Source organism: Cetorhinus maximus, chromosome 19, assembly GCF_964194155.1.
Source record: "Cetorhinus maximus chromosome 19, sCetMax3.hap1.1, whole genome shotgun sequence".
Lineage (NCBI taxonomy): Eukaryota > Metazoa > Chordata > Chondrichthyes > Lamniformes > Cetorhinidae > Cetorhinus > Cetorhinus maximus.
The window spans coordinates 90,289,522-90,316,950 of NC_135897.1; the positions used below are offsets into that span (position 1 = coordinate 90,289,522).

The window sequence follows — 27,429 nt, forward strand, 5'->3', positions numbered from 1 at the left end:
ATAAACAGATGAACAAAACCGTTCTTGGTCACCATGCTTAATGAGAACAGGGGCGGCTGTGGCCTCTTGTGGAGCAGTGTTCGATTGTCAGCGTGTGGAGCACTGTACCATCCTCATACCATCTGGCATCACGATAAGTCAGTTAAATCATTATAGTTCTGTCAAGTGTGTCAATAGAGAGCCTCAAAGCAATAGAAAAATCACCCACCACACCATCACACCCACTCCAGGCTGACTGAATTTTAAAAGCCTGTGTCACTCTTCCAGGTCAACTGTGCTGCACAGCAGCTGTCTGACAGGGGATTGGGGGGTGGGGAGTAGTGGGGAACGTTACAATGAAGTGATCTCCCTGAAAACATTTCATTACCACAGCACACTGCTAATCTGGTGTTGCTCTGATTAGATCTAAAGAAGGGTCTACAGCTTAAACATTAACCCCATCCTCTTCGTTTTCCTCTCTAGGCAACCAATGGACCTGGGTTTTTTTCTTATATTTCTGATGTGCTTTGTTTTTATGTCAATGAGTGCAGGGAAATAGGAATTCTCTCTTCGTAAAAGACTGCTGTGGGTCAATTGGATCTTTGACGACTGACATCGACAGGTATTTTTTAAGTGAGGGTGTCAAGGCTAAGAGCTGTTCCAAAGAAAGGTAATCGACCTGAAATGTTAACTCTGTTTCTCCCATTACAGATGCTGCCTGGCCCACTGGGTATTTCCAGCATTTACCGGTTTTAAGACTGGCTTGTATTAATGTAACATCATTCATGAGCCCAGGGCGTCCCAAAATGTTTTTCTTTTTACATGTAATCAATGCTGTAATGTAGGAAACACAGCAGCCAATAAATGACCAGAGAATTTACTTTTGTGTGATGCTGATTGAGGGATAAATATTTGCTAGGACACTGGATAGACTTCTTCCACTCTTCTACTAAGTGGAACTTTGGTGTTTTTAATGCTGACCCGAGATAGCAGATGGGGCCTCAGTCAAACATCTCTCTTGAAACATGGCATCTCCAACAATGCAGCAATTTGCCTCAGTTTGCTCTCTGAAGGACAGGAGCAAAAACAAAAGGCACGGATCCCACTCCAGGTCTCAACTCCAACAACTTTTGTGTAGGTGTCAGGGTCAGGCCCGGCAGCGATGCTCACCACAGTTGAACAGTCTATTAACTCTCACTGTGCTGAGGAAGAATGGGCATTGGGAAGCCAGTGTCTCTGGGTCCATGTACCAGCATTGAGCCAATAAAATTAGAATGTGTGAAACGGTAACAAGACTGCCACAGATGCTAATCACGAACTCACTTTTGATTGATGTGCATCCAGGGTTTTGCTTTCTGCAATCAATCAGTAAATGATTGCGTTACAATTCCAAGGCCTTCCTCAGATGCTCAATGACATAAAGGGTCTCAGTGGTACTACAGTGTGTGGCTGTCAGTTTACTTGGTGCACGGGTATAACTACATGACAGGAAATGTTACAATTGGCCCATCAAATGTCAAGGCTCTTTGATCAACCTGTACCCCAGTGTTATACAATGACAGACCTGTCCCCACCAGTACTGTACCCCAGTGTTATACAGTGACAGACCTGTCCCCACCAGTACTGTACCCCAGTGTTATACAGTGACAGACCCATCCCCACCAGTGTTATACAGTGACAGACTTGTCCCCACCAGTACTGTACCCCAGTGTTATACAGTGACAGACCCATTCCCACTAGTGTTATACAGTGACAGACCTGTCTCCACCAGTACTGTACCCAGTGTTATACAATGACAAACCTGTCCCCACCAGTACTGTACCCCAGTGTTATACAGTGACAGACCTGTCCCCACCAGTACTGTACCCGTGTTATTCAGTGACAGACCTGTCCCCAGCAATACTGTACCCCAGTGTTATACAGTGACAGAATTGCACCCACTAGTACCCTAGTACTTACAATTTTAAATGTACTCTCCATTATACAAGACTGGAAGTACAGAATCTATAGCTGTCTTGCCGGATGTTTTTCACAGTTTAAATGGGCACATTATGAAAATGTCACCCCACCCCCAACCAGTACACATTATTGAAATCACTACAGAGCATTGTCCAGTGATATATGGAAGCTGCCACTTCCCATTGAGCACATTTAGTCATGTATGTAAAGAAGTACTCAAGTCTGCTACATCTGTCCATCTGCCTGTCTATTGTTCACACACAGGCAGTGTGACAGCTCACAGAACAGCCAACTCCTTGTGTGCTTAATGCACACGTACAGAGAATCTCAATCAGTACCTTTGGGTAACATCTGAAAACTCTATGCTCTTCTACATCTAACACTGATCTTGTCAGGTATAGATAAAATGTTAAGTTGCAGGGCAGACATTGAGACATGGACAGGGTAAGAGGAAGGAGGTGACAAATACAATGGACAAAATAAGAGCTAGTGAGACAGACGGAGTAGAGTGAGAGAAAGAGACTAGACTGGGACGCAGTTTGAAGGAGAAAACAGGCGGAGTAAGAGACTGGGAATTTAAGGAAAACAGTATGAGGAATTAAACACAGGGCAAAAGAGACAGTAAAAGGCACAGAGAGACAATGACAGACAGGGAGAAACAAGTGAGGATAGAGCATAAGTGACAAGAACACAAAGCGATCAGGTAAAGACACACTGCAGTGAAAATTTCTGGTGTAAAATAAAACAAAAGAATGGTAAAAGTTGGAAGCATTTACTGAGGTATACAACATTACAAATCATTACTTAATACTATCGTACCCAGTTCTCCATGGTTCCCCCTTTCTCTTTCTCTATCCCACTCTTCTCTCCGCTAGACACAGTTACACCGTGGTTCTGTGTGAGGGCGAGTGTTAGCTGGAACAATTGCCACAGACCGTAATGCGCTAAAATAAGCACAATCTTTGGGACCACATGGCAAATCACCCTTGCGGTTGGTGAAGTATTTTGAGCTGTATGACACTAGGCGTCAGCCGTGGCTCGGTAATTAGCAGCCTTGCCTATGAGTCAGAAGGTTGTGGGTTCAAATCCCAATCCCCAGATTGCCCAGTTCTGAGGGAGCTCTGCACTGCCGTGTTTTGGTTAAACCGGAGACCAATCTGCCCTCACAGGTCAACGTGAAGGATTCCATGGCACTATTTTGAAGAAGAGCAGGGGTGTTCTCCCTGGGTTCCTGAGCTGACATTTATCCCTCAATAAACATTACTAAACACAGTTTATTTGGTCATTATCACATTGCTGTCTGTGGGACCTTGTTGTGTGTAATTTGGCTGCTGGGTTTCCTACATTACATCCTGAGGTCATGGAAAGTGCTATACAAATCCAAGTCCTTTTAGGGTGGGTTTACAGGTGTAATGAGTGTAAATTCACCACTAATATTCAAAAAAGAGAGTTGAACTAATTCCTGTACACCTGGTGGGTAGGGGTGTAATGTGACCGGCCTCCATCTTCCATAAGCCTGAGTTCATTCAAAACAATGCTGCCCATATCCTCACACCAAGTCCTGTCCCTCCGCATCCTCTGCCTGCTGACCTACACTGGCTTATGGTTAATTTAAAATTTACAGCCTTGTATTCAATTTCTCTATGGCCTCACCTGTCCCTATCTTTGTAACTTCCTCCTGTCAAACAACCCTCCAAGATCTCTGCGCTCCTCCAATTCTGCCCTCTCAAGCAACCCGGTTTTAATCGCACTACCATTGGTGGCCATGGCTTCAGCTGCTTGAGCTCCAAGCCCTGGAATTCCCTTCCTAAACTTCACCACCTCTCTCTCCTCCTTTAAGGTGCTCTTAAAACCAAATTTTTAAAGCAAGCTTGTGGCCACCTATCCAAATGTCTCCTTATATGGTTTGGTGTCAATATTTGTCTGATTACATTCCCATGAAGTGCCTTGAGGTGGTTTACTGTTTTAAGGATGCTATATAAGCAAGTTGCTGCTGTTGTCAGATGTAACAAGACCAACTAGTCTTTATTCTATCCATCATTCTAGTATTTTCATAATGAGAGGAGAGGAAATGATAGAATGGAATCATAAAATGGCTAAAGCACAGGAGGTGGCCATTTGGCCCATTGTGACTGTGCCAGCTCTCTGCACGAGTGATTTAGCTAGTCCCACTCCCCGCCCTGAAAATTTTCTTTCTTCAGGTCCTTATCCAATTCCCTTTTGAAAGCCTTGATTGAATCTGCCCCCACCACAGTCTCAGGCAGTGCATTCCAGATCCTAACCTCTCACTGCATAAAAAGGCTTTTCCTCATCTCATTGTTGGTTCTTTTGCCATTCACCTTATATTGGTGACCTCTGGTTCTCAACCCTTCCACAAACGGGAACAGTTTCTCCCTATCTACTCTGTCTAGGACCCTCCAGATTTTGAACGCCTCTATCGAATCTCCTCTCAAACTTCAGGAGAACAATCCTAGTTTCTCTAATCTACTTACATACATGAACTTCCTCATCCCTGGAATCATTCTACACCCTCTCTTAAGCCTTCACATCTTTCCAAAAGGTGCCCAGAGCGGGACACTATACTCCAGTGTAAACTAAATCACTGTTTTATAAAGGGTCATCATAATTTTGTAGGAACCTGCTCCTGCCTCAAAGCCACTCACTACTGATTGAAAACTGTATCAAGATGGTTTAGCAGAAAGCCGGAGGGGTGCTTTAGGGGGTCACATGGTCTAATCCTGACTGAGTAGAACATGAACAACGTGAAGTACCTATGACAGAGGCTGGTTAAGATTTGTGGAGACAAAAGTTTCAGATTGATGAAGAAAAAACAGGGAACATAATCTTTAGTAAAGGTGGGCCATTTAGGACTGAGATGAGGAGGAATTTCTTCACTCAGAGGCTGGTGAATCTTTGGAATTATATACCCCAGAGGGCTGTGGAAGCTGACATCAAGGGATATGGGGATAATGCGGGAAAGTGATCTTGAGGTAGATGATCAGCCATGATCTAACTGAATGGTGGAGCAGGCTCGAGGGGCTGAATGGCCTACTCCTGTTCCTATGTTCGTAAGAAATGTTGACTTTGTTTCTCTCTCTGCACATGCTGCCTGATCTGTTGAGTATCTCAGCATTTCAGTTTGGATTTCAGATTTCCAACCTTTGCATTACTTTGCTTACATTAGCGGGTCAAAACTTCCAGCACAAATGCTTTGATAGGTTCGAGGTTATTGGTCGAGGTGCTGAATTAAGTCCAATGACTGCAATGAGATGATGGGAGCTAGGAACCAATCTACAATATCTGTTGAGAGAGAAACAGAGTTAACATTGAGTCCAATAAGATTTTTCTTCAGAGGAAGTCATATTAGACTCAAAATGTTAACTCTGTTTCTCTCTCCACAGATGCTGCCAGACCTGCTGAGTTTTTCCAGCATTTTCTGTTTTTATTTCAGATTTCCAGCATCTGCAATGTTTTGCTTTTTTACTACAATATCTGTGCTTCCTGTCCTGGAATAGTAAGAGACCAAATTGCAGTGAGAAGGGGACTGGTCCCAGCCTGTCACTAACCAGATGTTAAAATCAATTAGTAAGAAATGCAGACATGAAACCAGAGGAAAGGAGCAATTAAAAAAAGTAAACAAACCACAAATAGGAAAGTGAGTGCTTCCTGTGTACGCTGGGTTTTTACAGCTCAGAGTGAGGCAGGTCTTTGTGATCACACCAATTGGTTTTTGAATCGCTTGTGACAATCATGGACTTATTTTCAAAAGGTTACTGAAATCATTGAATGCTCCAGCCCGCAAACAAGTCTATACTGGCATTATCTCCCTCTGGTCTAGTCCCTCACCCTGCTCACTCCCCAGACTCTTTAATATCCCACCCAGTCTCATCCCACTCCCTTACTCGCTCCCCATACCCTTTAATATTCTACCCAGAACAATCCCTCTCCCCGCTCCCTCCCCATCCACCTTAATATCCAACCCTCACCTCTCCTCACTCCTCATTGATTTTAATATCCCTCCCAGTCTAATCTCTGTTCACTCTCCGTACCCATTAACATTTCACCCAGTCTGATTCCTCTCCCTGCTCACTCTCCATACTCTTTAATAATCCCTCTCCCCTCCATGCTCCACATTCCCTTTAATATTCCATCCTGTCTATTACTCTCCTGCTCACTCCCCAAAACCACTGATATCCCATCTAGTCTAATCCTACTCTTCCACTCACAGAACTTGAGAATATTATACACAGGGTATCATATACAAAGTGCAGGGGTGCTGCACACAGCACATCGTATACATTGCCCAGAAGTATTGAATATAGTGCATCACACAGAGTCGAGGAGTACAACAGGCATAGAATCATACATGGATCACAGTAGTGTTGTACACACAGCCTCAAAGGCAAAGCTGTGACTTACAGTTCACTCTGACAGAAAATTAAACTTCTGATGGACCAGCCTTTCTCCATTCTTGTAGCCATACCTTAATCACTTCTTTTCCTCGGTCCCACAGTTGCACCACACTCAATACACAGAACATTTACTGAAATTTTACAGAATATGTAACAAACATTGAGTCACCAAACAGTAATTTAACCTCAATGTGAAGTAACCATCAATTCAATTAAACTCATAACTAACCAGGAATCATCTACAGCCAATGCTAAAAATCTTCATCATTGCTAACAGATATAATCAGCAATAACAGGCATCATAGACAGTAAAAGGACCCACTACCAACAGAAAAGGATTTGCATTTCTATAGCTCCTAAAAGCACTTTATAGCCCATGAAGTTTTTTAAAAATTTATTCTCTCATGGGATGTGGGCGTTGCTGGCAAGGCCAGCATTTGTTGCCCATCCCTAATTGCCCTCGAACTGAGTGGCTTGCTCAGCCATCTCAGAGGGTAGTGGAGAGTCATTGCTGTGGGTCTGGAGTCACATGTAGGCCAGACCAGGTTAGGATAGCAGATTTCCTTCCCTAAAGAGCATGAGTGAATTGGATGGGTTTTTACAACAATCAATGATAGTTCCACCAATGATAGGTCACCATTACTGAGACTAGCTTTCAATTCCAGATTTATATATTTGAACCCGTGTCCTCAGAGCATTAGCTTGGGCCTCGAGATTACTAGTCCAGTGACATTGCCACTATGCCACCATCTCACCTATTTTGGAAGAATGATTACTGTTGTACACTGTTGAGAAATTCTGCAGCCAATTTACTCACAAAGAGCAATGTGGTAATGATCAAATAATTTGAATTTTAGTGATGTTGGTTGAGGTATAAACATTGGCCAGGGCACCAAGAGAAACTCCTGTTCTTTTTAAATAGTACCATGGGATCTTTTACATCAACCTGACTGGAGATACAGTCTTAATCTCGTATCTGAAAAACAGTGCAGCATTTTCTCAGCACTAACAGAGGAGGTGGAAACCTGGATTATGTGCTCAAATATCCAGAGTGAGACTTGAACCCAGGACCTTCTGACTTAGTGATTGCTATCATTGGTATGACAACATTGCCAGTAACCAGCAATGACCAGTTCAAGGGATTCTTTTCCTTCTTTTGGTCTTGGCACTTTGTCAGAGGAACAAGGTGGTCATCTGCTGTAATGACATTTGCCTGTGAAGTGCTGCAAGACATTCCCAAGTGGTGATGCCTGGTAATAAATCCAGGCATTTGAAGCTTAGAAGATGTAGAGTTGTGGCCAATCTGTGTAGCTCCACCTCCTTGCCTGGTGCAGAGTTAAATTCAAGTGAATTCAAACCTCTATTGGTCAACTGTGCCCGACAAAAAGGAAGGAGGCCATGTTGACTGGAAGCCAATCATCACAGGCCCATGTCGGCACTGCAAGAGTTCCTCAGGGCAGTGTCCTTGGCCCAACCATCCTCAACTGCTTCAATGATGACCTTCCCTCCAGCATAAGGTCATGAGTGGAGTTGTTCACTGCCCATTCTACAGCCCTCAGTTCCACTCACAATTCCTTCAATAGTGAGCAACCAAAAGCAGGTGGCTGATAATGACCATCACAAGAATGGGGAGTCCAGCCATCTCCCAGGACCTTCAATGGCATCACCATTGCCAAGTACAGTACCATCAACTTCAGCTCACACAAAACATTGCTACTTGTATCTTAATTCACACCAAGTCACGCATCACCCTCTGTGGGCACTGACCAGCACTGACTTCCAGTCAGGCTATGCCATAAATTTAAAATTCTCATCCTTATTTCCCAAATCCTTCCATGGTACCATTACTCCCTATGTCTGTAACCCTCTCTACCTCCATGACCCTCCCTACTTCTGTGACCTTCTAATCCCTCCATGCACCACCCTCTCTACCAAGTAACCCCTCCTTACCTCTACAACTCTCCCTACCTCTGTAACCCTCCCTATCTCTGTAACCTTCTAATCGCTCCATGGCACCACCCCTCTCTACCTCTGTAGCCTTCTCTAGCCCTACAACTCTCCAAGATTTCTGTGCCCCTTCAATTCTAGCCTCATGCATATCTCCAATTCTACCATCGCTGTCTGTGCCTTCAGCTGTATAAGCTCTGGAATTCTCTCCCTAAATTCCCCATCTCTCTTTCCTCCTTTAAGACATTGCTTAAAACCTAACTCCTTGACCAAGTTTTCGGTCACCTGTCCTCTTAATGTGGCTTGGTGTCAATTTTTTGCATGATTATGCTCATATGAAGCATCTCGGGGCATTTTACGGTGTTAGTTGCATTATATAAATGCAAGCAGCTGTTGATGTTTTCAGGGTGACCACTGATTATCCATTACAACGCCGTGGCTGAAAGATTAGGGCGGAGGAAGAATAGATCATCTTCTGTGCTCTCAAAGCCTTTAATGTAGCTCAAATCTGTATGGGTGCAGCTCCAACAATAATCAAGAAATTTGACATCACCCAAGATAGTGCAGTCTGCACCCTGAAAATTGGACTCAATATCCATACCCTCCCATGGAGCTCCTTGGCTACAGTGGGAAAGATCTATAGAACACACTCCCGCAACTCACCAAGGTTACTTCATAGGAACAAAGGAACATTATGGCTGATCAGATGCTCAATTCCATTCATCCATATCCCTTGATACCCATGTCTGACAAATATGTGTCAATCATGGTCTTGAAAATTTCAATTGTCCTGCCATTCACAGCCCTCTGGGGAAGTTCACCTATGTGAAAAAGTGCTTTCTGATTTCACTCTTGAATGCCCTAGCTTTAATTTGTAGATTATGGCACTTTCATTTGGGCTCCTCCAGCAGAGAAAATCGCTCCTGTATGTCGATTGTATCAAATTCCTTCAGGATCTTAAGCACAACATCATCATGCCTCAACTGTCCAAATTCAAGGAAATATCAGCCAACTTCATGCAATGTCTCCTCACAATTTGATCCTTTCAAAACTTGGCACAATTCTGGTGAACACATGCTGTACCCCCTCCAAAGGCTAATGTAGACAGCACCACCCTCCCGTGTGACCTCAACCCCTGAGGAGGTCAGGATGGCCAATGTTCTGGGAATGCTGTCACCTCCAGGTCCCACACAATACTAAATTTGACATATAATCACATCACTATTCCCCGATCGTTACTGGGTGAAGATCCTGGAATTCTGCACCTAACACCATCATGGGCTCACCCCCATCACCACAAGAAGGTTCAATGTGTGCTTGTGTGACGCATGTTTGGCATTCATGGACAGGTTATAAGGTAGCAGAGTGAGTGTGTTGAGTTACATGGTGTGGTTTGTGTTTGTTGTGTGTGTGGCATGCAAAGTGCATTTGCATATGGTTTGCTTGCCTGCTTTAGTGTGGCAGAGTGACGTATCCCAACCCATCCCACTGCAGCATGAACCCGTGAGGACTGGCTTGGCCAAATAGTTGCACGGAGCCTGTGGATGGCAAGTGTTGTGGGGTACGGGTGCCACAGACAAGGCCAGCATTTATTGTCCATTACTAGCTGTACTCAGAAGGTGCTGATTTGCCTCCTAGAATTGCTGCAATCCTAGTGTTTTCGCCAATGGTATTTATTAGGGATTTGTTTTATGTGACTGACGGGCTTGCTAGGCCATTCAAGAGTAAATTAAGAGTCAACCACCTGTCGTGGGACTGGAATCAGGTACAGGCCAAAATGGATTGGTAGGGCTGATGCATTCTCTTTGTTGAAGCATATTACTAAGTTCTTTTTTTTCATTCAATAGCAATCCAACAGCTTTTTACATCATCTTATTTCTGGTGCCAGCTGACAAATCAAAATCAGGTTTGTCAAATTCAATTCCACAATTTGCCATGCCGGGATATGAACTCCTGAACCGCAGTTGCAAGTCCAGCAATGGCACAACAAGCCAGCTCGTGCTGTAACTAAGGCAATATTGACACCAGTTACTTTCCAAGGTTCTTCGCAGAGGTTCTGGACCTGAGTAGAAAGAAGGATATGCATTTATAAAGCACCTTTAATGACCTTAAGGTGTCCCAAAGCATGTTACAGCCAATGAAGTACTTTTTTTGGAAGTGTATTCATTGTTGGAATGTCGGAGGGTTCAGTGGGCACTGCACCCTCTGTTCAGTCAGTACTTCTACGAGCTGTGCCCGCTTTATAAAACGCACAGCGTAAACAGGTCAGGAATACAGGAGGCAGCCCTCACCAGGCCCATGCTGCAGCCTGAAGTCCTCCACATACACACAGAACTGCACATTAGAATTACAGGGTTTTTGATTCAGCGCCAGAGACCAGTAGATTACAGAAGCTGCCTGTCATACGTCTCCGGTCAGCTCCGCACCACAAATTTTCCAGACAGCAATTCCCATCAGAACTCCCCACTTGCTGCTCAATCGGCCCAAAGCATTCCTGCTACACATGCCCTACGCATAACATGCATTTAAGGGATATTAACATTTTAACACAGAACTTGTTTTTTTTTGTGAGCTCTGTGCTCACCCCTAGAATGTGGAAGGTGCTAAATCAATGACCTTTTCTCTCATCATGGTCAGGAACTGGAGCAGCTTCAGATGGCAGCCAGCACAAGCTACAGGGCAGGTAGATTAGGAATTCAAAGCAGAGTCAAGCTCCCAAGCTCCCTCTACACTGTCCCCATCAAACATTCCCAGGGCAGGTACAGCACAGGGTTAGATACAGAGTCAAACTCCCTCTACACTGTCCCCATCAAACACTCCCAGGCTAGGTACAGCACGGGGTTAGATACAGAGTCAAACTCCTTCTATACTGTCCCCATCAAACACTCCCAGGGCAGATACAGCACGGGGTTAGATACAGAGTAAAGCTCCCTCTACACTGTCCCCATCAAACACTCCCAGGACAGGTACAGCACGGGATTAGATACAGAGTCAAGCTCCCTCTACACTGTCGCCATCAAACACTCCCAGGGCAGGTACAGCACGGGATTAGATACAGAGTAAAGCTCCCTCTACACTGTCCCCATCAAACACTCCCAGGGCAGGTACAGCACGGGGTTAGATACAGAGTAAAGCTCCCTCTACACTGTCCCCATCAAACACTCCCAGGACAGGTACAGCACGGGGTTAGATACAGAGTAAAGCTCCCTCTATACTGTCCCCATCAAACACTCCCAGGGCAGGTACAGCACGGGGTTAGATACAGAGTAAATCTCCCTCTACACTCTACCCCTATTAAAATTCTCTTATATTCTATACCAGCCACCTACTGGCTTCATGGACTGGGGTTTTTAGTCGAGTGGGCAACTTTATCCTGTGGGCTCATAAGGAACCGGATCAAGATGGCAAAAACACAAATAACACTAGATCCTTACAGACTGCAACACAGTGGAGACTTTAATCCCATCAGTGAGGCCTGGATTAGAAGGCAAGTGGCAGCCTGTCTGCGAGCTCAATTCTCAGTGTGGGGCTGGAGATCTTGATCTTCTGACCCAGAGATCAGTACACTATCAAAGCTGATGCCAAAGTCCAAATGAAAACCATATTAGCTCACTTGAATCCACCCAAACGAAAACATGAGTTGAATTTTTGTCACTGTGCTTCACAAGGGTAAAACTAATACCATGACAATATTTCAAAGGTTGCTTTGCCCACCAGAATCAGAAAGTTCTAGGTTCAAACCCCACATCGGGATGTGAACACATAACTTGGGTGTAACCTTGCTTACCCCTGTACTCAACTATTCTACTGCACTGCTGGCTGCACTTCCCAACTTACACCCACCCTAAACTGGAGCTCAGCTGATGCATCTTCCGGCATGTATCTCTTGGGATTCTAACTCCTCCAAAACTCTTAACTTCCTTGCCTTTCCCACTACCACCCTCTACAAATTTGAACTCATCTGTAACTCTGTTGCCTGTATCATCATTTGCAGCAAATTCCATTCACCCATCACCTCTGGGTTCATTGGCCTACACTGGTTCAAAATCTGGCAATGATTCAATTTTAAAATTCTCATTCTTCTGTTTAAAGCCATGGACTGGTCCCATCCTATTTCTCTAACACCCTCCAACTCTTACAACACTCCAAGATCTCTGTGCGTCACATCTGACCCATTTCACACCCACAATTTTAACCATTCAAACAGCTGTCTCAGCACCAAACTCCTGGAATTCCTTCCTTACACCTCTCTACCTCTCTCCAAGATGCTTCTTAAGGCCTACATCTTTCACCAAGATTTTGGGCACCTATCCTAATATCTTCTTCTGTGTCTCAGTATTAAATGTTGTTGAATAATGCTCCTGTGAAGCACCCAGAAATGTTTTACTACATTAAGAGTGCTATATAAATGCAAGTTATTGTAGCTTTCTCTCAAACTACTCCCGCTGTTCAACAAGCGAATGTTATAACCATGACAGACCTGTACCCATCTGTACTGCATCTAGTATTATAGTGACAGTCCCGTACCCATCAGTACTGTGCCCGTTATACAATGACAGTCCCGTACCCACCAGTACTGTACTCCAGTGTTATACAATGAGAGTCCTGTACCCACCAGTACTGTACCCCAGCGTTATACAGTGACAGACCTGCGCTCACCAGTACTGTACATATATTTTGAAGGTTCATTTTTAGAATTGCATTATGGGGGTGGTGGAGCATCCACAGTAAAAATTACAACTATAAAGATTTTACACACCACTGAGTGGGGGAGAAATGAAGCTTCAAGACTAGAGGTATCTGACACTGGAATTATAACTGAAGCTGCACAGAGGAGCAGGAGCCATAAACACAAACTGATTCATCATGGAAACAGAAAATGTTGCAATTGGACAGTGCCTGTCTAAGTGCTCGACACAGGTTAATGGCTGTAGCCCCTTTGACATGGGGGGCTCTTGCTGGACGATTAACCTGTTCCATCTCTTCCTTCTGGCCTGCCTGTAGGGAGGAGGTTTTATCTTTCTATATTTAAAGGCACAGTGTGCAAGCTGTTTTTCTTCCAAAGGGTTACGTCTGCTGTGTGTTCTCACCCCTCCCTAACTCTGGAACCCCCCCAAGTCCTTCTGCACTACTCCAATTCTCTTGCGTTACCCCAACTTGCATTACTCCACCATAGTGCCCGTGACTTCAGCTGCCTGGGCCCCAAGCATTAGAATTCCCTCCCTAAACCTCTCCGCCTCTCTCTACTTACTGCTTTAAGACGCTCCTTAAAAGCATCCCATCACCCCCTAAAAATTTCCTTATGTGGCTTGGTGTCAACATTTCTTTGATAATACTGCTGTGAAGTGCCTTGGGGTGTTTTACTATATTAAAGATGCTGTATTAAATGCAAGTTGCTGAATTTCCTCCGATCGGAGTGTTTCAGTAAAACTGCAGCTTCCAGGTTACTGCAGAGAGCAGTGACAATGTCAAATTTTAGCACCTACTCAATGTCTGGAGCTGTCAGCCTCAGGTCCTCCTCCTCCAAGGCCCCAGCTGCTGAAGCAGCTTTTCTCCCCAACTCCTGACTGCGGAGTGAGATTCCTAATCCCTGGAAAACACCGCCTCTCCCCGGGATGCCAGGCTCAGGCCTCGGGGAATATTCTATCCCATTAAAAATATATTAAACTTTCAACAAAACAGCTCAACACAAAGAGGCTCCGCCATTTTTCCAGGCCTGATGGGGGGTTAGCGAGAAGCCCAGGGGCCGGAGTTTCACCCTCGCCCAGCCGGACTCCGGCCCCCGGGTGGACTGGGGGGTGGGCGGGGGGGGGGAGGTTTCCAATTCCCGGAGAGAGACTGAAAGTGGAGGGACAGGGTCTTGGGGGAAACGGCCCCAGCCCAGACCGGAGCCGTTCCCCCCCCCCGGGTTAGATTCAGGGCAAGGAGGAGGGGGAAAGAGGGGCCTGGACTTCGACCCCCTCCCAGGACAACCCCCAGCTCCCAGAGAAAGAGCCGGTTCCCGGCTATGACAACAAACCTAATCACCGGCTTTAAGAGAACAGCCCCATCCCCAACAACAGACACAATCCCTGGCGACAAGACACAATCCCAGCCCCGGGTCACTGAGCCGGTGACTGGCCTAAGGGCCAAATTCCAATCACCGGGCATCGAAAACAAGCCGGGCCCGTGAGTTGATGCCAATGGCAGTGCCCCGGCCCGCTGTCCTCCCCAAATCCCTGTCTCTCCCTCCATCCCCAATGCCCTGTCCCTGGTCTCGACCCCAGGCCTCACCCGAAGTCCTGGTCCATGGATTTGAAGAAGAATTTGTAGTTGGGTTTGTTGAGAACCTGTTTGAAGTCGGCCAGAGTGACCCTGTCCGCCGGGAGCGGCAGCTTCACCAGGTACGGAGTCTCCTGCTCATCGATGTGGTAAATAATCTTCGTCTCGCCCATGGCCGCTCCAGGGGGGCCGGCGGAGCTCAGGCTCCGACGCTCGGGGCTGTCCAACAGGCCCACGCTTTGCCCCGGCCGCCCAAGCCCTTCGATCCTACAGCCGGCTCAGAGCCTCCTTCCCCCCGGCAGAAACTTTGTATCCTTCCCGCTGATTGTTTCCCCTTCTCCGGCCGATACTTTGTATCCTTCCCGCTGATTGTTTCCCCTTCTCCGGCCGATACTTTGTATCCTTCCCGCTGATTGTTTCCCCTTCTCCGACCGATACTTTGTATCCTTCCCGCTGATTGTTTCCCCCCCTTCTCCGGCCGATACTTTGTATCCTTTCCCTCCTCCTCCCCCCTCCCGGCCCCGATCCCACAGGCCGGTCGGAGCACGGGAGGCTGAGCTTCGCTTCGATCCGATCCGCCCAGCACTGACAGCGGCCACACAGCCCCAATCAGACGGGGAGGGGAGCGGCCGCCCCGTCACAGCGCCAGTGCCATCAATTCTCGGCACAGCCCAGCCCAGCGATGGCCGGCAGGCTGACAGCTGGCAACACCGCCCCCCCCCCCCCCTCCCTTCCCTAGGAACGACTGCTGTGCCAGGGAAAGAGGAGGCAGTCCTTCGGGGGCAGGGGGGAGTGCTCAGTTGGCAGCTAGCTCAGGACAGGGGTGTGGGACCAGGATTCCTTAGGGAGCAGCTCAGAAACTGACACAACAACTGGGGCAAGATTGAAGCAGCAAGTAGAACTTGACACACCAAGATGTAGAGAATCAGACAGTGCCACACTATGCCCATGCACCCTTATCTCAGACGGACCCCAACCATAGAGATAATCACTTGCAGTGTCCAGTTCCATTCACAACTGCCCAGATACGGAAGCAGTCCGTGTCCACAAGCAACAAGACTTGGACAACATTCAGGCTTGGGCTGATAAATGGCAACAGACACAAGTGCCAGACAATGACCATCTCCAACAAGAGAGAATCCAACCATCACCCTTTGACATTCAATGGCATTACCATCGCTGAATCCTCTACTATCAATGTCCTGGGGGTTACCATTGACCAGAAACTGAACTGGACTCGCCATATAAATACTGTGCCTACAAGAGCAGGTCAGAGGCTGGGAATTCTGTGGAGTGTAACTCACCTCCTGACTCCCTAAATCCTGTCCACCATCTACAAGGTACAAGTCAGGGGTGTGATGGAATACTCCCCACTTGCCTGGATGAGTGCAGCTCCAACAACATTCAAACTTGGCACCATCCAGGACAAAGCAGCCCGCTTGATTGGCACCCCATCCACAAACATTCACTCCCTCCACTACCAAGCGCACCATGGAGCATCCACAAGATGCCCTGCAGGAACTCACCAAGACTCCTTGGACAACATCTTCCAAATTCGTGACCTCTACCACCTAGAAGGACAAGGGCAGTAGACACAGAGGAAACACCAACAGCTACAAGTTCCCTTCCAAGCCAAGCACCATCCTGACTTGATCACCAGGCATAGAGTCAAACTGATTGCCCTGCCTGCTCAGGTACTGTTGTGATACTTTATTAGTTTCTGATAGCTGGAAGCCTTGACATCCTGAGACTGAAGCAAAGTGTGGAAAAATATACTTATATATTCATGAAAACAGATCTTTGGTGTTCTCACCCACCCCATTTCAATCGCCTCAATCAAAGACAGAATGGTTGCAACTCCACAGTTTAGTGACCATCGTGCTGGTATCAAAGCAGGAACTCAGCCCTTACTGTACTGGTCAAAGCTCCTAGTATTATCAATGCACTGTAGCTTATGGTTTCAAAGAGCTCATAACGTAGGCTGACAGATGTGTACATAAAGGAGTGCTGCATTATTAGAGGAGCTGTCCTTTTGGATGAAATATTAAATCAAGGTCCCATCCGCCTGTTCATGTAGATGTTAAAATTCTTAACGGGATGATGTTACAGTTGCTGTGAAGGGCCTTCACCTGATCCTGTCTTAGAGTCTGGATGCAAAACAATCAGCAGCATTTGAAGACACAGTTATATATTCTGATGGAAGACTGTAGGGACCCACTGAAGGAAGTACTAATCAACACAAGGGGTCGTGGAAATCTGGAACTCTATCTCCCAAATGGCTGTGGATGCTGACGTCAATTGAAACTTTCAAGACTGACGTCAATAGGTTGTTTTTACTTATGGGTATCAAAGGATATGGTCAAAGACACAGGTGACAGTTTAGATCAGCCATGATCCAATTGAAAGATGGAACAGACTCAAGAGGCTAGAATAGTCCATATTCTATTTCTTGATAAGGGAGTTGAACCAAACAATTTCATTCCTTAATGGATGAGCTCTCATTTTAAGATTGTGCCCTCATATTCTGGATTTCCCTCACCGGAGGAAATAGTCACCTGAATCTACACTATTAAATCCCATAACAATTTTAAATACCTACATTAGTTTTCCCTCCATACCCGCTCTGCCACATTTTCTAATCTCAGGGGAATACAAACAAAATGTATGTGACCTGTCATTCATAATTTAACCCTTTAAGCACCGGCATCATTTTGGCGAATCTCCACTGTGACACCATTAGCGGTAAGTCATGAAGAAGACAGCTCCTGAGGACTTAACAATGTCTTCAGTTCCTGTCAGATATGGATGTAGTCTCATTACCATCAGACTGTTCCAGGACAATATAACTGGAATGCTATAGCACACAGGCAGATTCAGCTGAACAAAACATGCAAGCCCTGGAGCTAATGGTAGCAGTAACCTGGCTGTTGGCTGTGGCTCAGTTGATAGCACTATCATCTTGTTGTGGGTTCGTGTTCCACTCTAGGAATTTGAACACAAAAATCTAGGAGAACATTTCCAATGCAGCACTGAGGGACTACTGCACTGTTGGAGTTGCCATCTTTTGAATGAGATGTTAAACAGAGGTACACCCACAGTGCTGGGTCAAAATCCTGAAACTCCCTTCCTAACAGCACTATGGGTGTATCTACACCACATGGTACACCATATGGACTGCGGCGGTTCAAGAAGGCAGCTCACCACCACCTTCTCAAGGGCAACTAGAGATGGGCAATAAATGCTGGCCCAGCCAGCGAAGCCCACATCCCCCCGAACAAATTTTTAAAAAGTTAAGGGAAAGAAGTGCTCTTTTGCTTTCTGCTTTCTAACTTGTTCAGCCTTCAGCAAGTGGTCGTACTCTGCTACAGGAGAAGAAGCTAATCATTCGGTGAGTATCTCATAAGTGACTAAGGTTTATTCTATTCCTAAGGTTCAAAATAGTCTAGCAACTGGTGGTAAGGTTAATAAAATATATAAAAACAAAAGTAAAAGATATTTTTGAATAAAATAATGAAATAGTTAATTAGAACACATTAAGGATGTCAGGACAGGTGCTGTGTCACAGCTGCAGCATGTGGGAACTCCTGGATGCCAGTTTGATCCAGGGCAAACACATCTGCAGAAAGTGTTTGGTTTGAGCAGCTTCAGCTCAGGGTTTATGAGCTGGAGGCTGAACTACAAACACTGCAATGCATCAGGGAAGGGGAAAGTTAGCTGGATTCTTTGTACCAGGAGGCAGTCACACCTCTTAGGACAGGGTCTTCTGATTTGGTCAGTGGTTAGGGACAGGAGAGTGTGACTGCGAATGAGGCAGGTAAAGGGACCCAAGAGGGCAGGAGCGCAGGATACTCAGCCTTTACAATTGTCCGACAGGTTTAAGGTTTTTTTCAGCTTGTTTGGATGAGAGTGAGGGCTGCGGGGTGGATGAGCTAACTGGCCGTGGCACAGTGGTACAGGAAGCCATTCAAGTGGGGGGAGCAAAAAGGAATGTAGTGGTAGTGGGGGATAGTATAGTCAGAGCGATTGACACCATTCTTTGCTACAAAAAGCATGAGTCTAGACAGCTGTGTTACCTGCCCGGGGCCAGGGTGCATGACATCTGCTCAGGGCTGGAGAGGAACTTGCAGTGGGAGGTGGAAGACCCAGTTGTCATGGTCCATGTAGTACCAACGACATAGGCAGGACAAAGAAGGGGGCTCCGCATAGTCAATATGAGGACCTAGCCACCATATTAAGAAGCAGAACCTCAAAGGTCATAATTTCTGGATTAATACCTGAGCCACATGCAAATCGGCATAGGACAAATCAGATTAGGGAGATGAATGTGTGGCTCAAAGACTGGTGTGGGAGAAGTGGGTTCCGGTTCATGGGGCCCTGGCACCAATATTGGGGAAAATGGGATCTGTACTGTTGGGATAGTCTACACTCGAACTGTGCTGGGACCGGTGTTCTTGCAAGCTGCATAACTAGGGAAGTAGAGCAGGTTTTGAATTTAATAGTGAGGGCAAAGGATCAAATTTGGGAAGATGTGGTAAATCAAAGAGCAGAGACAAGACAAAAGAGAAAGGTATTATTATAGGAAATGAAAAACAGACCATGACAGGAAGCGATAGAGAGTACAAATCTAACAGTAAATCAACAGATGAAACAAGAGGTTATAAAAAGAATAAAAGGATAAAACCAAATGCTCTGTATCTGAATGTACATAGCATTCGAAACAAAACAGATGAACTGAAAGCGCAAATAGAAATAAATAATTACGATCTGGTAGCCATTATGGAGACATGGCTGCAGGAGTACATGGATTGGGACCAAAATTATTGAAGGGTACAGGATATTTAGGAAGAACTGGAAGCAAGGAAAAGGTGGAGGGGTGGCTCTCTTAGTTAATGATGGTATGAGCGCAATAGAGAGGGACGACCTAAGTTCAGGAACCCAGAATGTGGAAACAGTTTGGGTAGAGATGAGAAATGATAAAGGCAAGAAGTCACTTGTGGGAGTTGCGTACAGGCCCCCTAACAGTAACCACATGGTAGGGTTAAGCATAAATTAGAGCTTGTTAGAAAGGCACGGTGATAATCATGGGAGATTTTAATTTACATATAGTCTGGAAAAGTTAGATGGGCAAAGATAGCTGAGATGAGGAGTACATTGAATATTTTCAGGTTAGTTTCTTAGAACAGCATGTTCAAGAGTCAACCAGAGAGCTGGCTATACTAGACCTGGTGTTGTGCATTGAGATGGGAGTAAGGAATGATCTCATAGTGAAAGTGCCCCTAGAAAGCAGCGACCATATTATGATAGAACTTTACATTCAGTTTGAGGGAGAGAGGAGTGGGTCTGAGACTAAGTTTTTAAACTTAAATATGGGCAATTATGAGGGCATGAAAGCTGAGCTGGCTAAAGTGAATTGGCAAATTAGGTTAAGGGATAGGTCAATAGAGATGCAGTGGCGAATATTTAAGGGGATATTTCAGAATGCGTAGAATAGATACATTCCAACGAGTAAGAAAAAGTCCAAGGGACGGACACACCATCCGTAGTTAACTAGAAAGGTTAACGATAGTGTCAAATTTAAAGGAAAAGCATTCATTGTGCAAAGACAGATGGCAGGCCAGAAGATTTGATAGAATATAAGGAATCGCAAAGAATGACTAAAAGACTAATAAGGGGGGAAAAATTAGAGTATGAGAGAAAACTAGCCAGAAATACAAAAATAAATAGTAAGAATTTTTACAAATATTTTAAAAAGAAAAGAGTTAACAAAGTGAATGTTGGTCCTATAGAAAGTGAATCTGAGAATTGATAATGGAAAACAAGGAGATGGCAGATTAATTGAACAGGTATTTTGCACTAGTTTTCACTATAGAGGACACAAGTAACATCCCAGAAGCAGCTATAAACCACCAAATGGAAGTGGGTAAGGAAGTCAGGAAAATTACAGCCACCAGAGAAGTGGTACTGAGTAAATTGTTGGAGCTGCGGGCTGACAAGAGCTCGGGTCCTGATGGAGGCAGAGTCAACATGGTTTTGTGAAAGGGAAATTGTGTTTAACCAACTTATTGGAGTTCTGTGGATATGTGCTGTGGATAAAGGAGAATGAGTAGGATAAGGATAGTAAGGATAACAGGAGTCCTCAGGTTAAGATGCTTAATTGGGGGAAGGCTAATTATAACAATATTAGGCAGGAACTGAGGAATTTAGAATGGAGGTGGATGTTTGAGGGCAAATCGACAACTGATATGTGGGGGGGCTTTCAAATGTCAGTTGATAAGAATTCAGGACCGGCATGTTCCTGCTAGGATGAAGGATAAGCATGGCAAGTTTCAGGAACCTTAGATAACGAAGGATATTGTGAGATTAGTCAAAAAGAAAAGGGAAGCATTTGTAAGGGCTAGAAGGCTGGGAACAGATGAAGCCAGTGGAGAGTATAAAGAAAGTAGGAAGAAACTTAAGCAAGGACTCAGGAGGGCTAAAAGGGGTCATGAAAGTCACTGGCAACCAGGATTAAGGAAAATCCCAAGGCCTTTTATACATACGTAAAAAGCAAGAGGGTAGCCAGGGAAAGGGTGGGCCCACTCAGGGACAGAGGTGGGAATGTGTGTGTGGAGCCAGAAGAAATGGAAGAGATACTAAATGAATACTTCTCATCAGTATTCATCAAAGAGGACTTAGCGGTCGATTTGTCTAGGGAAGAGTGTGTAGATAGCCTGGATCATGTTGAGATCAAAAAAGAGGTGTTAGGCGTCTTGAAGAATATTAAGGTGGATAAGTCCCCAGGGCCAGATGGGATCTACCCCAGAGTACTGAGGGAGGCAAGGGAGGAGATTGCTGGGGCCTTGACAGAAATCTTTGTATTCTTACTGGCTACGGGTGAGGTCCCAGAGGACTGGAGAATGGCCAATGTTGTTCCATTGTTTAAGAAGGGTAGCAGGGACAATCCAGGAAATTACAGGCCAGTGAGCCTTACATTAGTGGTAGGGAAATTATTGAGAAGATTCTTCGTGACAGGATTTACTACCATTTGGAAGCAAATGGGCGTATTAGTGACAGGCAGCATGGTTTTGTGAAGGGGAGGTCGTGTGTCACTAACTTGATCGAGTTTTTCGAGTAAGTGATAAAGATGATCGACGATGGAAGGGCAGGGGATGTTATATACATGGATTTCAGTAAGGCCTTTGACAAGGTCCCTCATGGCAGACTGGTACAGAAGGTAAAGTCGCACAGGATCAAAGGTGAGCTGGCAAGATGGATACAGAATTGGCTTGGTCATAGAAGACGGAGGGTAGCAGTGGAAGGGTGCTTTTCTGAATGGAAAGCTGTGACTAGTGGAGTTCCGTAGGGATCAGTGCTGGGACCTTTGCTGTTTGTAGTATACATAAATGATTTAGAGGAAAATGTAACCGGGCTAATTAGTAAGTTTGCAGACGACACTAAGGTTGGAGGAGTTGCAGATAATGAAGAGGATTGTCAAAGGATACAACGGGATATAGATCGGCTGGAGACTTGGGCGGAGAAATGGCAGATGGAGTTTAATCCGGACAAATGTGAGGTAATACATTTTGGAAGGTCTAATACAGGCAGAAATTATACAGTAAATGGCAGAACCCTTAAGTGCATTGATGGGCAGAGGAATCTGGGTGTACAGGTCCACAGGTCACTGAAAGTGGCAACGCAGGTGGATAAGGTAGTCAGGAAGGCATATGGCATGCTTGCCTTCATTGGCAGAGGTATTGAGTATAAAAGCTGGGAAGTCATGCTGCAGCTGTATAGAACCTTGGTTAGGCCACACTTGGAATATTGCGTGCAATTCTGGTCACCACATTACCAGAATGATATGGAGGCGTAGGAGAGGGTGCAGAGGAGGCTTACCAGGATGCTGCCTGGTCTGGAGGTTATTAGCTATGAGGAGAGGTTAGAGAAACTCAGATTGTTCTCACTAGAGCGACGGAGATTGAGGGGCGACTTGATAGAAGTTTACAAAATTATGAGTGGCATGGACAGAGTAGATAGTCAGAAGCTTTTTCCCAGGGTGGAAGAGTCAATTACTAGGGGACATAGATTTAAGGTGAGAGGAGAAAATTATAGAGGAGATGTACGGGGCAAGTTTTTTACGCAGAGGGTAGTGAGTGTCTGGAATTCGCTGCCAGAGGAGGTGGTGGAAGCAGGTACTATAGTGGTGTTTAAGAGGCAGCTTGACAAATACATGAATAGGATGGGAATAGAGGGATACGAACCCCAGAAGTGCAAAATGTTTTAGTTGATGGGCAATATGATTGGCGCAGGCTTGGAGCGCCGAAGGGCCTGTTCCTGTGCTGTACTTTTCTTTGGTCCCTCCAGTGTTTATCCCTCCAACAACATCACTAACACTGATTATCTTGTCATTATCGCATTGTTGTTTTTGGGACCTTGCTTTCTTTTTAATTCTTTCATGGGGTGTGAGCATCGCTGGCTGAGCCAGCATTTATTGCCCATCCCTAATTGCCTTTGAGAAGGTGCTGGTGAGTCGCCACCTTGAATCTTATTGCATTCAATAAAATGCAACTGCAGCAGTGATGTACAACAGTAGTATATCACTGCTACAGCTGCATATTATTTAATTCATTCACAGGATGCAGTCATCACTTGGAAGGCCAGAATTTATTGGCCAACCCCAGTTGCCTATTGATAAGGTGATGATGAGCCTTCTTCTTGAACCGCTTTAGTCCGTGTAAGACTTCTGTGGTGCTGCTGGACAGGGAGTTCTAGGATTTTGACCCAACAATGATAAAGGAGCAATATATCCCAGGCTGTGATGATGTGTAACTTGGAAGGGAACTTGCAGCTGGTGGTATTCCCATGCACCTGCTGCTCTTGTCCTTCCAGCTGGAAGAAGTTGCAGATTGTGGAGCTGCAAATATACTCTAACTAATCTTTGTAGGTTTCTCAGCAACCTCCTAGCACATAGTCTGCAGATACACCTACAGGACTTAAGGCAGTTGCATGCTGGCCAGTGCCTCAGTCTCCTGCAGAATCTTACAACACAGGAGGCCATTCAACCCATTGTGTCTGGTTTGGCTCTTTGAAAGAGCAATCCAATTTGTCCCTGTCCCTCATTTCTTCACCATAGTCATGCACATTTTTCCTTTCCAAGTATTTATCCAATTCCCTTTCAGGGAATTGCATTCGCTTCCACCATAATTTCAGACGGTACATTCCAGATCACAACTTGGTTGCATAAAGAAAAATTCTCACTTGTTTCCTGCCCGGATTCTTCCTCCAATTATCTTAAATCTGTGCCCATTGGTTACTGATCCACCCACCTGCCAATAAAAAACTCTTTCCTATCCATTATTATCAAAATATTTCAGAATTTAAACACCTCTATTAAATCTCTCCGTGACATTTTCTGCTATGAGGAGAACAATCTTAGCTTTTATAGTCTCCCTGTGTATCTGAAGTCTCTCGTACCATCCTAGGAAGCAATTTTTACCTTTTTCCCTGCCAGTTTTCTCTTGAAGATGCTAATTCCTTGCTGGGGAATGATTCAGTGGCTATGGATCTCCACTCTATATTCAGAAGTAGTCGTTCTTTATGCATGACCCTTTTGTGAGGGCCATTACATCCAAGCTTGATCCCATCTCACCCAATATTTGCAACATACTCCAATCACAAACAAGCATCTTAAACTTAAACAAAAGCAATTACATAGGTATTTTAAGGTGGAGGTGAGGAGAATTTTATCTCTCAGAGGGTTGTCAGTCTGTGGAATTTTCTTCCCAGAAAGCACTAAAGACTGGGTCGATGAATTTATTCAAGGCTGAGTCAGATAGACTTTTGATAGACAAAGGGAGTCAAGGGTTATGGATGGGGTGGGGGGAGGGGTGGTGGCAGGCAGGCAAGGAGGTGGAGTTAAAGACCACAGTCAGATCAGACATGATCTAATCAAATGGTGGAGCAGGCTTGAAGAGCCAAATGGCCTACTCCTGCTTCCAATGTATGAGGGGAGAGCTGCCTATAGATGTTTGGGGAAATGGACCGAAAGATATGGTGGTATAGAGTGGGAAACATTTGAAGAAGCAATTCAAAGTGTTTAACAAAAATACATTCCATAATACATAAAAGATAGCATGCAAGTGCAGGAAGCATTTAGGAAGGCAAATGGTATGTTGGCCTTCATTGCAAGAGGATTTGAGTACAGGAGTAAAGATGTTTTACTGCAATTGTATAGAGCCTTGGTTAGATCACACTTGGAGTATTGTGTACAGTTTTCGTCTACTTATCTAAGGAAGAACATACTTGCCATAGGGGGAATGCAACAGATGTTCACCTGACTAATCTCTGGGATAGCGGGATTGTCTTATGCAGAGAGATTGAGGAAACTGGGCCTGTATTCTCTAGAGTTTCAAAGAATGAGAGGTGATCTCATTGAAACTTACAAAATTCTTACAGGATGTTTCTCCTGGCAGGGACACAGTCTCAGAATAAGGGGCAGGCCATTTAAGACTGAGATGAGGAGGAATTCGCTCAGAGGGTGGTAAATCGTTGAAATTCTCTACCCCAGAAGGTCAATCATTGAGCATGTTCAAGACTGAAATTGATAGATTTCTGGATACTAATGACATTAAGGGATATGGGGAGAGTGGGGAAAAATGACATAGAGGTAGATTATTAGTCATGATCTGTTTGAATGGTGGAGCAGGCTCGATGGGCCGAATGGCCTACTCCTATTCCTACTTCCTATGTTCGATTGAAAAACAAAAACTTGGTGAGAAGGATTGATCTGTGCTTCCTGAAGAAGTTATGGAGAATATTAGATAAAAAAAGCCTTATAATTTTTCCATGAGTAGTAGTAACATAGATTGTAAGAGCTTTAATACATATATAAAAAGGAAGAGAGTCAGTCCCTTAGTAGCAGAGACGGGACAAATTATCATAAGGGAGTGAGGAAATGGAAAACGCATTGAAAAAATATTTTGTGTCTGTCTTCACAGTAGAAGATGCAATTTACATACCAGAAATAGAAGGTAACCTAGGGGCCAATAAGAGTGTAACGGTTTATATACAGCCAGCAACCACTGTGATGGATTTGCAACTTATTTTGACCATATCTGACCCATATGAGCTTGGGTTTCATGGGATCAACTGTTTCTTTGAAGGTTTTGCACTTTTTTCTTATTGTTTTAACTTTGCAGGTTGAATGATTTGAGCCCTTCTGAGGATCTCTGTGATGCTATTTGATTTTCAGCCAGGGCCCTGTTGTGCCAATTCGTCAACTTTACGGCCTCATCCCGATCTTTGAATCCCTCCATGGCCAGAAATAGAAGGTCACCTCGGGGCCAATAAGAGTGAGAAAATTAAGGTAATTAAAATCAACAGAGAAAAAGTACTGCTGAAACCTAAGGACTAAAACCTGACAAATCCCTGAAACCAGATGGCCTACCTCCTAGGGTTCCAAAAGAGAGAGCTGCAGAAATAGTTGATCCATTGGCTATAATTTTCCAAAATTCCACAGATTCTGGAACAGCCCTGGCAGGTTGCAAGTTAGCAAATATAACACTGCTATTCAAGAAAGGAGGGAGAGAAAAAAACAGGTAAAAACAAGGGTAGGCGGTGGCAAAGTGGTATTGTCACCAGACTAATAGCTATAAAACAGGACTACTTGTGTGCCAAACAACATAAGCAGCAAGTGATAAACAGGGCCAAGCGATCCCACAACCAACGGATCAGATCTAAGCTCTGCAGTCCTGCCACATCCAGTCGTGAATGGTGGTGGACAATTAAACAACTCACTGGAGGAGGAGGCTCCACATTTATCCCCATCCTCAATGATGGGAGAGCCCAGCACATCAGTGCAAAAGATAAGGCTAAAGCATTTGAAACAATCTCCAGCCATAAGTGCCAAGTGGATGATCCATCTCCGGAGGTCCCCAGCATCACACGTGCCAGTCTCCAGCCAATTCGATTCACTCCTGATATCAAGAAACGGCTGAAGGCATTGGATACTGCAAAGGCTATGGGCCCTGACAATATTCTGGCAATAGTACCCGGCTATGTGGAAAATTGCCCAGGTTATGTCCTGTACACAAAAAGCAGGACAAATCCAACCCGGCCAATTACCGCCCCATCAGTCTACTCTCCATCATCAGTAAAGTAATGGAAGGGTCATCGACAGTGCTATCAAGCGGCACTTGCTTAGTAATAACTTGCTCACTGATGCCCAGTTTGGGTTCCGCCAGGGCCACTCAGCTCCTGACCTCATAAAAGCTTTGGTTCAAATATGGCTAAAAGAGCTGAACTCTAGAGGTGAGGTGAGAGTGACTGCCCTTGCCATCAAGGCAGCATTTGACTGAGTGTGGCATCAAGGAGCCCGAGCAAAACTGGAGTCAATGGGAATCAGGGGGAAAATTCTCCACTGGTTGGAGTCATACCTAGCACAAAGGAAGATGGTTGTGGTTGTTGGAGGTCAATCATCTCAGCTCTAGGACATCACCGCAGGAGTTCCTCAGGGTAGTGTCCTAGGCCCAACCATCTTCAGCTGCTTCATCAATGAACCTCTTCCATCATAAGGTCAGAAGTGGGGATGTTTGCTGATGATTGCAACATTTTCAACACCATTCATGACTCCTCAGATACTGAAGCAGTCCATGTCCAAATGCAGCAAGACCTGGACAATATCGAGGCTTGGGCTGACAAGTGGCAATTAACATTCGTGCCACATAAATGCCAGGCAATGATCATCTCCAACAAGAGAGAATCTAACCTTTTCCCCTTGACATTCAATGGCATTGCCATCACTGAATCCCCCACTATCAACATCCTGGGGGGGTTACGATTGACCAAAAACTGAACTGGACTAGCCATATAAAGACTGTGGCTACAAGAGCAAGTC

The 27,429-nt window shown here is 45.1% G+C and overlaps 1 protein-coding gene across 1 annotated transcript in view; it reads right to left on the reverse strand.

Moving 5' to 3' along the window:
* dvl3b (dishevelled segment polarity protein 3b) overlaps window positions 1–15,265 on the reverse strand; it is a 126,482-nt gene extending 111,217 nt beyond the window's left edge. The window contains exon 1 of the mRNA XM_078564361.1: window positions 14,571–15,265. Coding sequence (XP_078420487.1) covers window positions 14,571–14,731 — 161 coding nt within the window. The 5' untranslated portion in view covers window positions 14,732–15,265. The remainder of the gene's footprint in view (window positions 1–14,570) is intronic.
* Window positions 15,266–27,429: the final 12,164 nt, after the last annotated feature.